Source organism: Bidens hawaiensis, unplaced genomic scaffold (genome assembly GCF_021521415.1).
Source record: "Bidens hawaiensis isolate Kalapana, Puna unplaced genomic scaffold, B.hawaiensis_p1.1 tig00069552_1, whole genome shotgun sequence".
Classification (NCBI taxonomy): Eukaryota; Viridiplantae; Streptophyta; class Magnoliopsida; order Asterales; family Asteraceae; genus Bidens; species Bidens hawaiensis.
Genome location: NW_027502263.1, coordinates 34,892 through 47,367, shown reverse-complemented (window position 1 = coordinate 47,367; position 12,476 = coordinate 34,892). Strand labels below are relative to the sequence as shown.

At 35.4% G+C, this 12,476-nt stretch overlaps 1 protein-coding gene across 1 annotated transcript; it reads right to left on the bottom strand.

The window, feature by feature from the left end:
- Positions 1–1,249: 1,249 nt before the first annotated feature.
- On the bottom strand, positions 1,250–7,181 carry LOC143605458 (kinesin-like protein KIN-12A). Its single transcript, XM_077081557.1, has 15 exons — positions 6,882–7,181; positions 6,408–6,542; positions 6,226–6,309; positions 6,002–6,127; positions 5,859–5,918; positions 5,631–5,777; positions 5,417–5,512; positions 5,196–5,338; positions 4,947–5,096; positions 4,502–4,631; positions 3,440–4,192; positions 3,247–3,345; positions 3,005–3,157; positions 1,665–2,381; positions 1,250–1,576 (listed from the first exon to the last, which is right to left on the bottom strand). The coding sequence occupies exons 1-15, from the start codon at positions 7,179–7,181 to the stop codon at positions 1,364–1,366; spliced, it is 3,306 nt and encodes a 1,101-aa protein (XP_076937672.1). The 3' UTR covers positions 1,250–1,363.
- Between the last annotated feature and the right edge of the window lie 5,295 nt (positions 7,182–12,476).

Genomic DNA, 12,476 nt, shown 5'->3' with positions numbered 1-12,476 from the left:
CAGATGATAAAATTCGCCGTTAAAAGAGTATAACAAAGCAAATGTAGAAAATTGTAGCACTTCAGATATGAAGTCAGATAGTACACGACACATTTAATATGTTGCTTAAGTTATAAATAAAAATATAATATATATGTTGTTATTTTATAACAATAAAAACTATAAAAAGTGATTCTCTTGATAATGTTATATTCATTTTTCTACACATGTAATTTAATGCTAGTGTACATACGTTTGTGAAATAAAAATAGTTTTCAGTTACAACATGATATGAGATACACCGTTATAATTACACAATTCGTTCATACGTTGACATATGTAAATGCATTGGTGTGCGTTACATGCACTATTTTAATTGGTTTAGACACATTGTTATAAATAAGTTGATAATATTTAAATAGCAGCGCTTTTTATTAATCTCATAATCAACAATACAATATACATATGAAAACTGAATAATAACTTAAAATCAAGTTGGTGAAGTAGTTAGGTGTGATGTTGTTAAAGCCTTTGAAAAAGCTACATGGGTTCAACTCTTGTTCTATGCAACTTATTTTTAAAGTTTGCATTATAATGCTGTCGCTTTTATTAAGTCCCCTAAATTAAACAATTTGATTAAATTATTTAAAAACTTGAATTAAGTATTTAATAAGAATAATTATTAACTTTGATTCTTAAATAAAATAATAATAACATTTTCTAATAAGAATAATAATGAACTTTGATTAAAGGCATTATTCCGATAAAAATTTTTATCCAAGGTTCTTTTTAAAAAAATTATATGATTTTTTCTATTTTATTAAAAGAAAAAAAAATCATGATTTTTATATATATTATTTTGATAACATTATGACTTTATTTTTTGAGTTTTCTTATTCATCTGCTTTCATAACGTATCAAACCAATACCAACCGACTTTCCACTACGTCCCCATCACAACGCAAAGGTTTTAGGAACACATTGTTAGATTTTATATGTTAAAGTGTTAGGAGTTCTAAAAGCCATAAACGTAAATTGCATATATACATGCGAATGTAAATTAGATGAATGGTTTATGTAATATACTTATTTATCACTATGTGTCCCCATGGGATATACACATGTAATACTAACTTGTAAAAGAGAATTAGGGCAAGTAATATGTTAAAAGATGTCTAATTTCTTACATACACATGCAAGAGATCAAATGAAAAGGAACTAGAATTAATGCATAAAGTTCACTAGGAATACAACTTAACCACAATAGATTTTGTCCTCACAAATGGTGAGAACACCCCAAAAGACTCAACCCTGAAGGCTATACAAGACTGCTAGTATTCAATTAATAATAATACAACACATAATACTCTAACTTGTCACCTTATTATATGTTGCATGTGTCATAGCCAGATAACCAAGAAGATGGTTCTGATAACTTTTTCAATTCTCCATCTTCATTGTAAAAATTGTAACTTCCACTTTTCCATTGCAGGTCACCATGTGACATGTTAGAAACCGGAGTCTCGTGTTTTTTCTTCAAAATTTCCATCTCCTTGTAAGCTTTCTCCTTTTCTTGTTCGGCTTCTCTTGCGTGCGCCTGCGTTAAAGTATTAAACGTACGTATATTGTTAGTTTAATAATGATCTATCTTTTAAATAAAATCAAATTTTCTATAGCTATAATACCTCAGCAGCAGCAACAGCATCTTCAGCTTCTTTAAGTCTAACAAGTAGCTCACCAGCAGCCACAACCGCTTCATCAGTATCCTTTAACTGTGCTTTAAGCCCGTTACTCTCGTCTCTATAATAACGTCTCTCTTTCTCATTCTCTGCCTTCAAAATCGAAATTTCTTCAGCAAGTGCATTAATAAATTTAGATTCAGGCCCCTTAACACCAGCTTTAACAGCTGCTTTTTTAACATCAATGATCCCGTCTTCGATTCGCCTTTGCGTTGTAAGCAGATTAATATGTTTTTCTTCCAAATCAGCATATTGTTCAAGCATCTTTGCATGTCCTTCCATGGCCATTTGCATTGCATCTTTTAACTCTTTGGCACATTTTCGCTCGGTTTCGAGTTCGTGTTTTTGTTTTTCAATAAGATACTGACTTTCTTGTAGTTTATGTTCTAAATCTTGTACAAGAGTGACCCATTTGCTCTCGGCTTCAAGTCTGTGATCGGCTGACTCAGATGGATAGGTTATTTGCAAGACATTAGTTTTTTTGGATGAAGAATCGATATAAAATTGTAGTTGTGTTTTTAGATCTTGGATTTCTTCCAATAACACATCTCTTTCCCCTAAATCAAAGAAGTTTTGGTATCGTTCTACTTCGTCTTGAAATCTTTGAAACTCTATTTCCGTCCTTAAAACTTCCGGATGGTTCACATAATTTTCCTTCAAAATCTGTAAAAATAGACAGTTTCAAATAAACTTACGCTTGTAAGCGAAACAAACAAACATGAACGGAGCATGTTTGTGATTGTTCTTTAAGAAAATGATTAATCGAGCATGCTCATGTTAGGTTATATCCGTACATAAAAGAACAGATATTACTGCAAATATGACTGAGCATAACTGAGCTAAAACCAGTTCAAAGTAATGTGAAGAACAATGTGTCGGGCTTAAAAAGTTATTAAAACTAGACTAAGTAGTAACTGGCCAAAAAAACTTTAATGAAAATATTAATGAACATTAACGAACGAACTTAAACAAACATAAAATAACAAACATAAATGAATGTAAACGAACAAATTAAAATGAACAAACATAAACCATTCACACGCATAAATGAATGAATGAATGAGACATGTGTTATTGCGTTCTTTCTACTAAATGAACAATTTCTTTGTTCATGTTCATTTATTTATATAAACGAGCATAAACAATGTTCATTCGTTCATTCATAGGAAAAAAGAGTCTTTATTATTATATTAATTAAGTTGTATTGACTTATTGTCTAATCATCTTTTACAGATCACTAATGCAACGTTTACTGTCAAAACAGCTAAACAGAAACGGAATCCCACCTTAATCTCGTTTTTCAAAGAAACCAGTTCATCATCTTTGAACTCCTCGGCAGACAAAATACCATCCATCAAGCTCTCAAGACGAGCAATTTTATCATCCCGAATTTGCCCAATTATTAAATTGCACTCTCGTTCATGTTTGTATTGTTGCAGCTGTTGTAACATATTAGTGTGATTAGAATTCAGAAAAGTAAAATTCATAAATATTACTATTTTGTATTTAGATATGAAAACAAACAAACCAAGCGATTAAGTTGGTTTATTTCCGAGTCTTGTCGGGTGCAGAGCTCTTCTAATGCCATCTCTCTCCTTATTGCTCCTGCCAACACCTTCTCAACTGCCTGCAGAATAATAAGATTTTTAACCCTTTTGTTCAAACGAACATATATATCAAACGAACATAACCAGTACTTTATGTTAATTGAAAACACATACTTTGGGAACCAATTGCTTATTATGATTATTATTAGCCGATTGTGAGCCACCAACAGGAACTAACTGCAAGTTTGAACTATCGGTTCCATCTTTCACATCTTGAGAACTCGAACCGTTGCAGTTACTACACAAATACACAACATGCTTTTCTTCTTCTAACTCATTCTCGTTAACAGCTTGTACACCAATATCTTTTTTAACCACAAATGGCTTACTGTCTAACGGCTTGTATGAAAACCTGAATGAAGGTTGTGTAAAAGCAGAACTTTTTCTATTCTTCTTAATTACTTCAAGACCGCGTTGAAGACTGGTAGTCAAACAGCCATTAAACGATTTAGGAGGAGATTTTTCCAAATGGTCCTTCTGAGAAGCGATTAACATTGAAGAAGTCTTTAAACTTTTTCGGCTGCTGTTAGTAGGTATAGGCGAAACGCTTAAAGGTGGTGACTTTAGGACTGCGGATGGTTCAGATGATTCCAGGGGTAAATTAGTAATAACACATTCCTTAACAGGTTCTTTATTATCTTCATTGTTTTCAAGATTCTGATCTGATATATCTTCTTGCATATTAACATCTTGAATTTGTTCACTTTCTTCAACTATTTCCATTTCTGCGTCCCCGTCATCATCCACGTGAGGTAGAATTAATGGACGGTTGAGACTGAATTTCAAAAGATGTATACTTCTACTGGCATTCCACCCGGCGTTCGGGTCAACTTGGTTTCCAGTTGACTTCATTCGCTGTAATTCATCCTGTGAAATGTTGTTGGTGTTAACACTTAAGATAAAAATATATTAATTCAAATATTTGAATTAATATTAAAGCATATCCTATGCAGAGAATCATGTTTCTATTATAGGCATTAGTTTATAGTTATTATTTCATTTATTTGTACAAAATCGCATCCTTGATTTCAGCCTGTATTTCTAGTATATATTGTAACTTCACAATCAATAATATTCACCTTTAAAATATCAGTTACTATCTTATTGTCTAAAGTTGGTCCACAAAAGTTAGTAGCTGAAGCGAAAAAAGAAAATCTCAAAATTAAGAAAATATACCTTTAGTTGGCGTATCACTTCACGCAATGTGTTGACATCATTTTGTAATTTCTCATTCACGATTGCTTTATTTTTTATAGCCTTGGCTCGCTGGGCAAATCGTAACGTGCTAAATGTCTCGCTTTTACAACTGAAACATTGAATTTACAGTCATGTTAGAAAAGCGGGGCAAAATGGAGGGTTGGTTAACAGATCAAATGGGTAGCTTTTAGAATAGGCCGGGTGGGGCCGGTTTGACTTTGACCCCAAAAGTTTTTGCCTAAACTGTTTATAAACACTTAGTATGCCATATATGATTTTAAAAATTATTACCTTCCAATAACAATCTGTGTATTTGAATAAAATGATTTAGGAGATTATATGTATTAAGCTTTTAGCTTGTCAAACCGTTTGTTCTTTTTTAGTTCTTTTTTTACCCATATAACCCGTTACAAAAAAAAAATACCTTTGAGCCGGAGAAATGGCACAAATCATTGCCAGCTTGGCGTTTCCACCAAGGGATTCCTGTAACAAAAATGTCAATTTGGAATCTCTGTAAGGAATGTGCCTTGGCTTTCCAGTTTGCAAGACTTCAGCTAAAATGTTAATCAAGTTTCTGCAAATCCAATAACAAAAAGAAAAACATTTTATAAATGTAATCAGACAATTACAAAAAAAGAGATCATTTTTATATGTAACAAAATAAATGACTTACCCTAGTTGTGAAAGTGAACGGTTAATATTACCAGCTTCTTTCAAACGCTCTCCTGCTGCACCCGTAGACTTTTGTCGTTCTGACCCCGCAAGGTCAACAAGATTCATTCGACTCGTTTTAAAGCATCTCAGACCATCTACACTCTAATAGCATTGAAAATTCAACTAATGTCAGATTATTTGGTAACCATAATATTTATTAGCTTCTGTAATATATATTACCTTGCAACTTGACTCCACAACACATGTAAACACACTGTGTGAGCGGGAACTCTCAGAGTTTAAACTTGTTGATCCAGTCTTCCGGTTCGATAAACCCTGCATATTTGTTAAGAATCATCAAAAAATATTATACCGGAGTTCAATACTTCTGTTTGACTGTTATTCAAATGCAAGTGATAGTCAAACATATGAATCTGGTTGACCAATTCAATACCTTTTTGAGGAGCTGAGTCACATCTTTCATACTGCAAATAGTTTCCTCAGTCAAATTTTCAATGTACACCCCGGTTTTAGTATCCTCTCTTAGATGAAGATTTCTTTGAGATGGATTCAGCAAGTCAGTGATTTGTTCATTATAGATCTGTATATAAAATGTTTCAGTATCAATACAACAATGACAACAAAAGTTCAGTTATTGATTATAAAAGACCATCCTTGTTACCTCAAGAAAAGAACACCGGCAGTGATACGTAATTTGTTTGTCAGCATGTTTATTTTGCTCCTACAAGATTAAAAAAGTAACTCATGAGACAAATTCACAACTAAAACAATAACAAAAAGGATATAAAAAATGTAAAAAGGCACCTCATTCATGCGAGAAAATAATCTTGAAAATACACGGGAAGTCAATCCTTGTTCATTACTATTTGAGGTTTCTTCTAACAATGTACTCGCCGGTCCCCATATCGTGTAGGTCTTTCCACTCCCAGTCTAAACAAATCAAACTCAAAGAACTTAATTACCACAAATAGCAACAAAAAGTATTTAAAAAAATGAACAAATGGTAATAAAAGTGCATTTATTTATACCTGCCCATACGCGAATATCGAGCTGTTAAATCCCGCAAGACAGTTTTCAACAAGCGGAGCTCCCACAAGCTGGAATATATCAATCTGAAACACACATTTCAACACCGAACATTAACAAACTATACGAAAACTTCATAAAATCTGCAAACATGAGAGCTAACAATGATTAACAATTAACTTGCCTGAGTCGACGATACGTCTGCAACATGATCAAAGGTAAACTGGTGCCCTAGCATCGTCAACGAATCACCCGTAGTCTTCTGGATTATTGTTCCTCCATCTTCATTATTATTCAATGGTCTCATCCTCACTATAACCTAATAAACTCACCACATTTTAAAAAAAAAAATAAAAAATAATAAAACAATGAAAAAAAAAATAAAAAATAAAAAGCCCAACCTTTAGGGTTAGGGTTTGAGTATATGCATTTTAACTAAAAACCCTATTTAAACTCACCACATTCAAATAAAAAAATAAAAATAAAAATAAAAACCCATTTTAGGGTTTGAGTATATGCATTTTAACTAAAAACCCAATTTAAGCTCACCACATTCAAATTATTATAAAACCAATTTTTAGGGTTAGGGTTTGAGTAAAACCCCAATTTAAGCAAAAACCCCCAAATCAGTTCAATTGAAATCATTTAGACAATGTACCTTAACACCCGAATCAGCCGATCCAGGCCCGGGATTTTCAGACCCAAAATCGGTCCCAATCTTCCGTTTGAGAGGGTTCGGGGGTCTCGGAGGAAGCGGGGCCTTGATTTTACCGAAACTAGAAGGTTTTGAATCCGGGGTAATGTTTTCAGAAGGCGGGGGAGAGTTTTCTTTGCTGGGCTTGTGTTTCCGAGTGCCCGATCTGATCGGCTTCATTGAATGAGGATTCGGGGAGTGCGTATCGGGTGAATGTTGGTCTCGCAGAATGCCGGCGGTTCTGGGTTGCATAAAATGCTTCATGATTGTGTATTGCAGAGAGAGAGAGAGTTTAGAAATGTAGCCGTTGGAAGTGAGTTTTGAAATGGAAGGAGCTTGCTTGCTTGCTCTTTAACGTTATTTCTATTTTGAATTCAGTTTATTATTATTATTGTTATTAATTAATAATTTATATGACTTATTAAAAGATATTTATAAGTTGTAATATAATATGTTAAAAGAAGTAAAATGAATGGGTCTATGGGTTTGACCAAATTTTTAAGTGGATCTATAAGTATGAGAATGAATTTAAGCTTTTGATTCAAGTGTTATTTAGAGTTTAATAAGGATTTACTAACTTATTAAAATTGGTTAATTTAGACTTCGATTTACATGGTTCAAAATTGGTTAATTTGGTACAGGATCGATATGCTAGGAATCAGTTAACTCAGTATGGTCAACTCGGTATAGACTAGTCAGCATCGGCATTGGAATCGGTGGCCATGTGCGAGGCCGTTAAAGTCTCGCTGGCGTCGGCTATGACGTGCTCCCACTTGTGCAGGTAAACCGAATGTCCCTATCAAGAAATATTTTGGTTATCAACGACCATGTGCTAAACGATATGCTTTGTGTCTTCTTCCGCATGCTTCTAGAAGTGTTAGTACCATCCTAGCGGATGGTTCCCGCAGATGCTTTTCTATGGCAGGTCCGATCCGCAGGGATGACTTGGTGAGCTAAGAGCTTCTTTGGCCTGGTTGCTGGCTCTCTAGACTCAATCCCTTCAATAATTAATAAAATTTGACATATACATAATCTCCCAAATATTAATTCTTTTATAATTTATCATGTTCGATTATTACTCTCCATATAGGTCAAGTACTTGCAGTTCTCCAGTCGACCAATCTGGAATAGCCTAACAACTTTTGTAACCTAAATGGATTGGTGAGTTCATATTTGATACGCATTAGAGCAGGTTTAGTGGGCGCTTTCCCATCCCCATAACACCATGCACACCACCCTCGGGCCCCATGGATTGATTTGAGATGGGGGCGCTTCCCACATATCACATGATGTGGGGGAAGAATCTACTCAATGATTGATGGGTTGGTTTTAATTATGTTTTAATTTTTATTTGTTTTATTTTTGTTAAAATAATAATAATGATGTAATGATTAGAGCCACATGACGTCTCTCTAAAGACTTCATCCACTGCACATGATCTTAGGGCAATTGATCGAATGAAAGTTTTCTTTTAGTTTCTAACCAAAAAAAAAAAATTGGTTATGTTTGATGTTTAAAATGGATTTGGTCGATTATTCATAATTGGATAAAAATATCGGTGCCTACACATTATGAATCGGTTTTAGATTAGCTGGATCTTTCTAAAGAACACAAGGGCAAAAAGGAGGTAATTTTAATCATTCAAGCAATTTCTTTTATAACGTGTTGGATGATATGGAGAACTCGGAACGATAGGATTTTCTACCGGTGTCGGTGGGAAAGGTAATTAACGACATCAAAGCAACTTCGTTCTTGTGGGTGAAACATCGGATGAGACGGTCGAGCTTGGATTGGTGTAGGTTCAACTTTTTCAATTCGTTATAGTGTGTTTTTGTTTGTTTCTTTCGTTTTGTTTTTGTTCATGTATCTTGTGTGAGCTCTTGCGACTTGTAAGTTGCCCATTCATTTTTCTTGTATATAAATTAGCCTTTCAAAAAAATCTATTTATATATACAATTTCAGTATATAAACAATTTCTATATGCCAGTTTCTTCGTCTGCGCTTGAAAAACAATGATTATGTCCAGTTTCTTCGTCTGCGCTGGCTACCTCATTATTGGTTTATTTATTGTGTTTTGGAATTTCTATATGCCTTTAACATTATGCTTTTGATTTCACTAAGACTATTTAAAGCTGTGACTATGGCCAATGATGTTGGCTGAGCCTTTTTTGTTTCTATTTTTGATGGTTTGAATGGGTTAACGATTGTAACTGGGTTGAATGATCATAGAACATAACCCCTATCAATGATGTATTATTTGTAAATTATCTATTTGGCAATCAATTTGTGCTTATCCTTAGGCGTTACACTGAGGACAGTTGAAGCTACTAGATGGAAACAGAAAGTCTATAAGTTGGAAGTTGAAGTCCAATTAGAAGAGCTGGGAATAGAAAATAAATTAACTTTATCAGTAGAGCACTAAGTGTGGGTACCTATCAATGATGTATTATTTGTATATTATGAATTGATACATCTGTTTTGTATTTTCTTCACATTAATTGCTATCACTTTGTTTACCATTTCAAACCTGAATTTGTATTGTTTCTTGCAGGTATAACAGGTCAGGTGGCAGCTACTCAACAAGCAAATGTTGAAGTTCAGAAACTTTTATAAGGTTAGATTGTATAAATCTTGATTGATTATTGCTCATACTAAAACATTTATCAAGTGTGAGAGTTTTATTCACGAGATCGATCCATATTTTTATCATAAAGTTACTAAGGTATGAATTTGAAAATTTGGTTATAGTGATTTGTCATTCATTTCGAGTGTGAGCTCTACTAATTGTGCATAAGACGTAAGAGTCTAATTTTATAGTTTATAGTTTATTTATTGTAATGTTCAACTTTTGGTTATTGAATTGGATAATAAATCTGTATAGTTTGTAAAGAAGAATTTCTACCAAATCTTGATGCAGCTGATCAAAGCTAATAATCCTTTGTTGGATCATTTGGAGATGGTAAGAAAAATGGAAAACTTTACATCATTTTTAGATCAAACTTTAGTTTTTAAGGCTGTAAGCTGATTATAATCTTCTTTTTGTGTAGGCATGACTGCAATGTTGCTAAAAATTAAGGTATTTTCTTTCTATTTGTAACACTTCTCAATTCCAATCTTACGAATTTTGTTTTATCCTTAACTGTAAACGTTCTTTTTGGTTGAGTTTTTGCTTATATTTGTTTAGATGGGTTGGGGCTCAGTGCTTGACCTGCCCGACCCAAACTCAATTACTGAACCCAACATGAAGCCTCAAGAAACACGAGAAAAAAATTTCACTTACCTGGACCCGACCTACGACTAAAGCTGATTCAATAATACCCCAACAACCTAAACTGTGAAAATCGAAACCTGGGAATAAATATGAGTTTGTATTTACATTTAATATTTTCTTTACCGTAATCGATTACCTAAATGGATCCCGAACCCGAGTTACAAGTTTCTTTTTTTTTTTCTTATTTATTTAACCTGGTGTCGTTCTTAACTATAATCGGTAACTGAAACTGACCCGAACCGGGTTTAGGACTACACCGGGTCAGGTTTGGGTAGTTTAATTTACATTTAATTGGGTTCAAGTATGTTGGATAATTTGGGTTTTGTTTACACGGTTTTTGGGTTACTTTGGTTCTGGCCCGGTAATCAAGTCCGGGTTGGGTGGTTCCGGGTCGGTTTCGATAATTGACTATGCTTAAAAATGACAACGGGTTTAATAAAAAAGTAACAATGAAGATTTTTAAGTATCACATAAGTTGTGGTTTATCTTCAATTACATTCTTTGATGCTAGATAAGCAATTTAAAGTTATATGTACTTTTATGCCTTAACATGTTATAATTTTGTGGACAGCAGCATAATTGCATTTAAAGTCCTTCTGGTGGTGCATGTGATCCGAAAACGCAATCCCAGAAAGGCATGCACAAACTGCTACCATATAGTCAACAATAGTGATGTAAATTTTTATATTCAAAACCATTGTACATTTGTACCAACTCTAGAAATATAAAAATTATTTGTCATGGTTTTGCTTTGTCACGAACTCTATAAGACAAGACATTCAAATAGTCTGCCTCTGCCCGGAGGTCAAATTACTAGTTCAATTACAATTACTACTATATGATGTCTATAGTATATTTTTTTGTATGTGTTTGTTTGTCACATGCTACATACATGATAACAACATGCTCCCTGAAGAAACACTAACCAGACCCCGGGCAGATTACTGGTAACCTGGGGTTAGATAGCTGTTTCCCACGAGGGGTTAGACCCAGAAAAGATGGTTCTTCTGATGACCTGCAAAACAGACACCGTGAGCTTGTCACTGAGAATGGGGGGGGGGGGGGTTCCTCCTTGTGACCACCCTCCGGCGTGAGAATCAGACTAGATTGCTCTTTAAATATAAATGTATATTAAGAGATTGCTAGAGCAGATATCAGGTATAATATGATGATAATATGTTAAGATAAGATGATCATACCATTTGTGGTATTTATAGCCGAAGGTAGGTTTCCAAGGAGGTGTGGCCGGCTGCAACAGTATTCCTGTTCCACCAACAGTGGCCTACGCACGTGCCCTGCTGGTAGTTGGTGGGTAGGCAGCGGCTGATAGTGACCAGGCCTGCTGTGTACTATTCCTTTTCCACCAACTGCCGGCTATGCACGTGGTATGGCAGTAGTTGGTGAGTAGGCAGCGGCTAATAGTGACATACAGTACAGGAGCATGCTGCTCGCCATACTGTTGTCAATAAGCTGTCGTATCTTTAGTCAGATCTTTTGCCCATACCTCGTCAGGTACAGTACAGAAGATCTTCCCGTATCGTACGGACTGGCTTATTTGGGCGGGAGTATTCCCCCTCCCGCCCTTGTGCGGGATTGACCCCGGCTTTGCTCATTCCTTCAGGTGACACTGAGTGATTGAGAGCTAAGTGCCTTGTGCGTGTAGCCTTGCTGCACGGGTGGCCTTCCCTGATGGCTTGTATCCGAGGCTGCGGGGACAGGCGGAGTCCTTCACCATTGGGAGGCATTTCCTGCGGGAACAGCTTGCGTACTGCGCGTAAGGACGTCACGTCTCTGAGCATGGTGGGTCCTGCGGATCCAGTTGGTTTCTGCGCAGACGTTCCTCTTCAAGGTGAGTCTTGCGGGTCCAACTGGGCTCTGCTGGGACCTACCTCTTCAAGTCCCCCCAGTCCAATGTTCTTCTCATGAGTGTTTAATAAAGTGAGGTGAACTTTTGGACTTTAAGCAAAGGGTTTTGAAAAGGGTTTTTCAAGGTTTTCCATGGGGATTCTTCCCGCGGAAGTCCTTGTCACTTGCAGAAATTCCCGAGTTTCCTGCTTGATCTTTGGGTATGATGCGGGTAGGCTGTAACCTCCTCGCAAGTCAGGAGCGTTGAGTCCCACTTGTGTGGATTCTCCCTGAGGTTTTGGTAGTTTTGAACATAGTGATCAATTATATTAAAACCACCAATTCCATCCTGGAGCCTCAAACAATGTAGTTCTCGACGTTCCCGCTATGCGGGGATGTTATTTCCGTTTCCGCAAGCATTGCCCAGAAGATCCTTCTTGGTT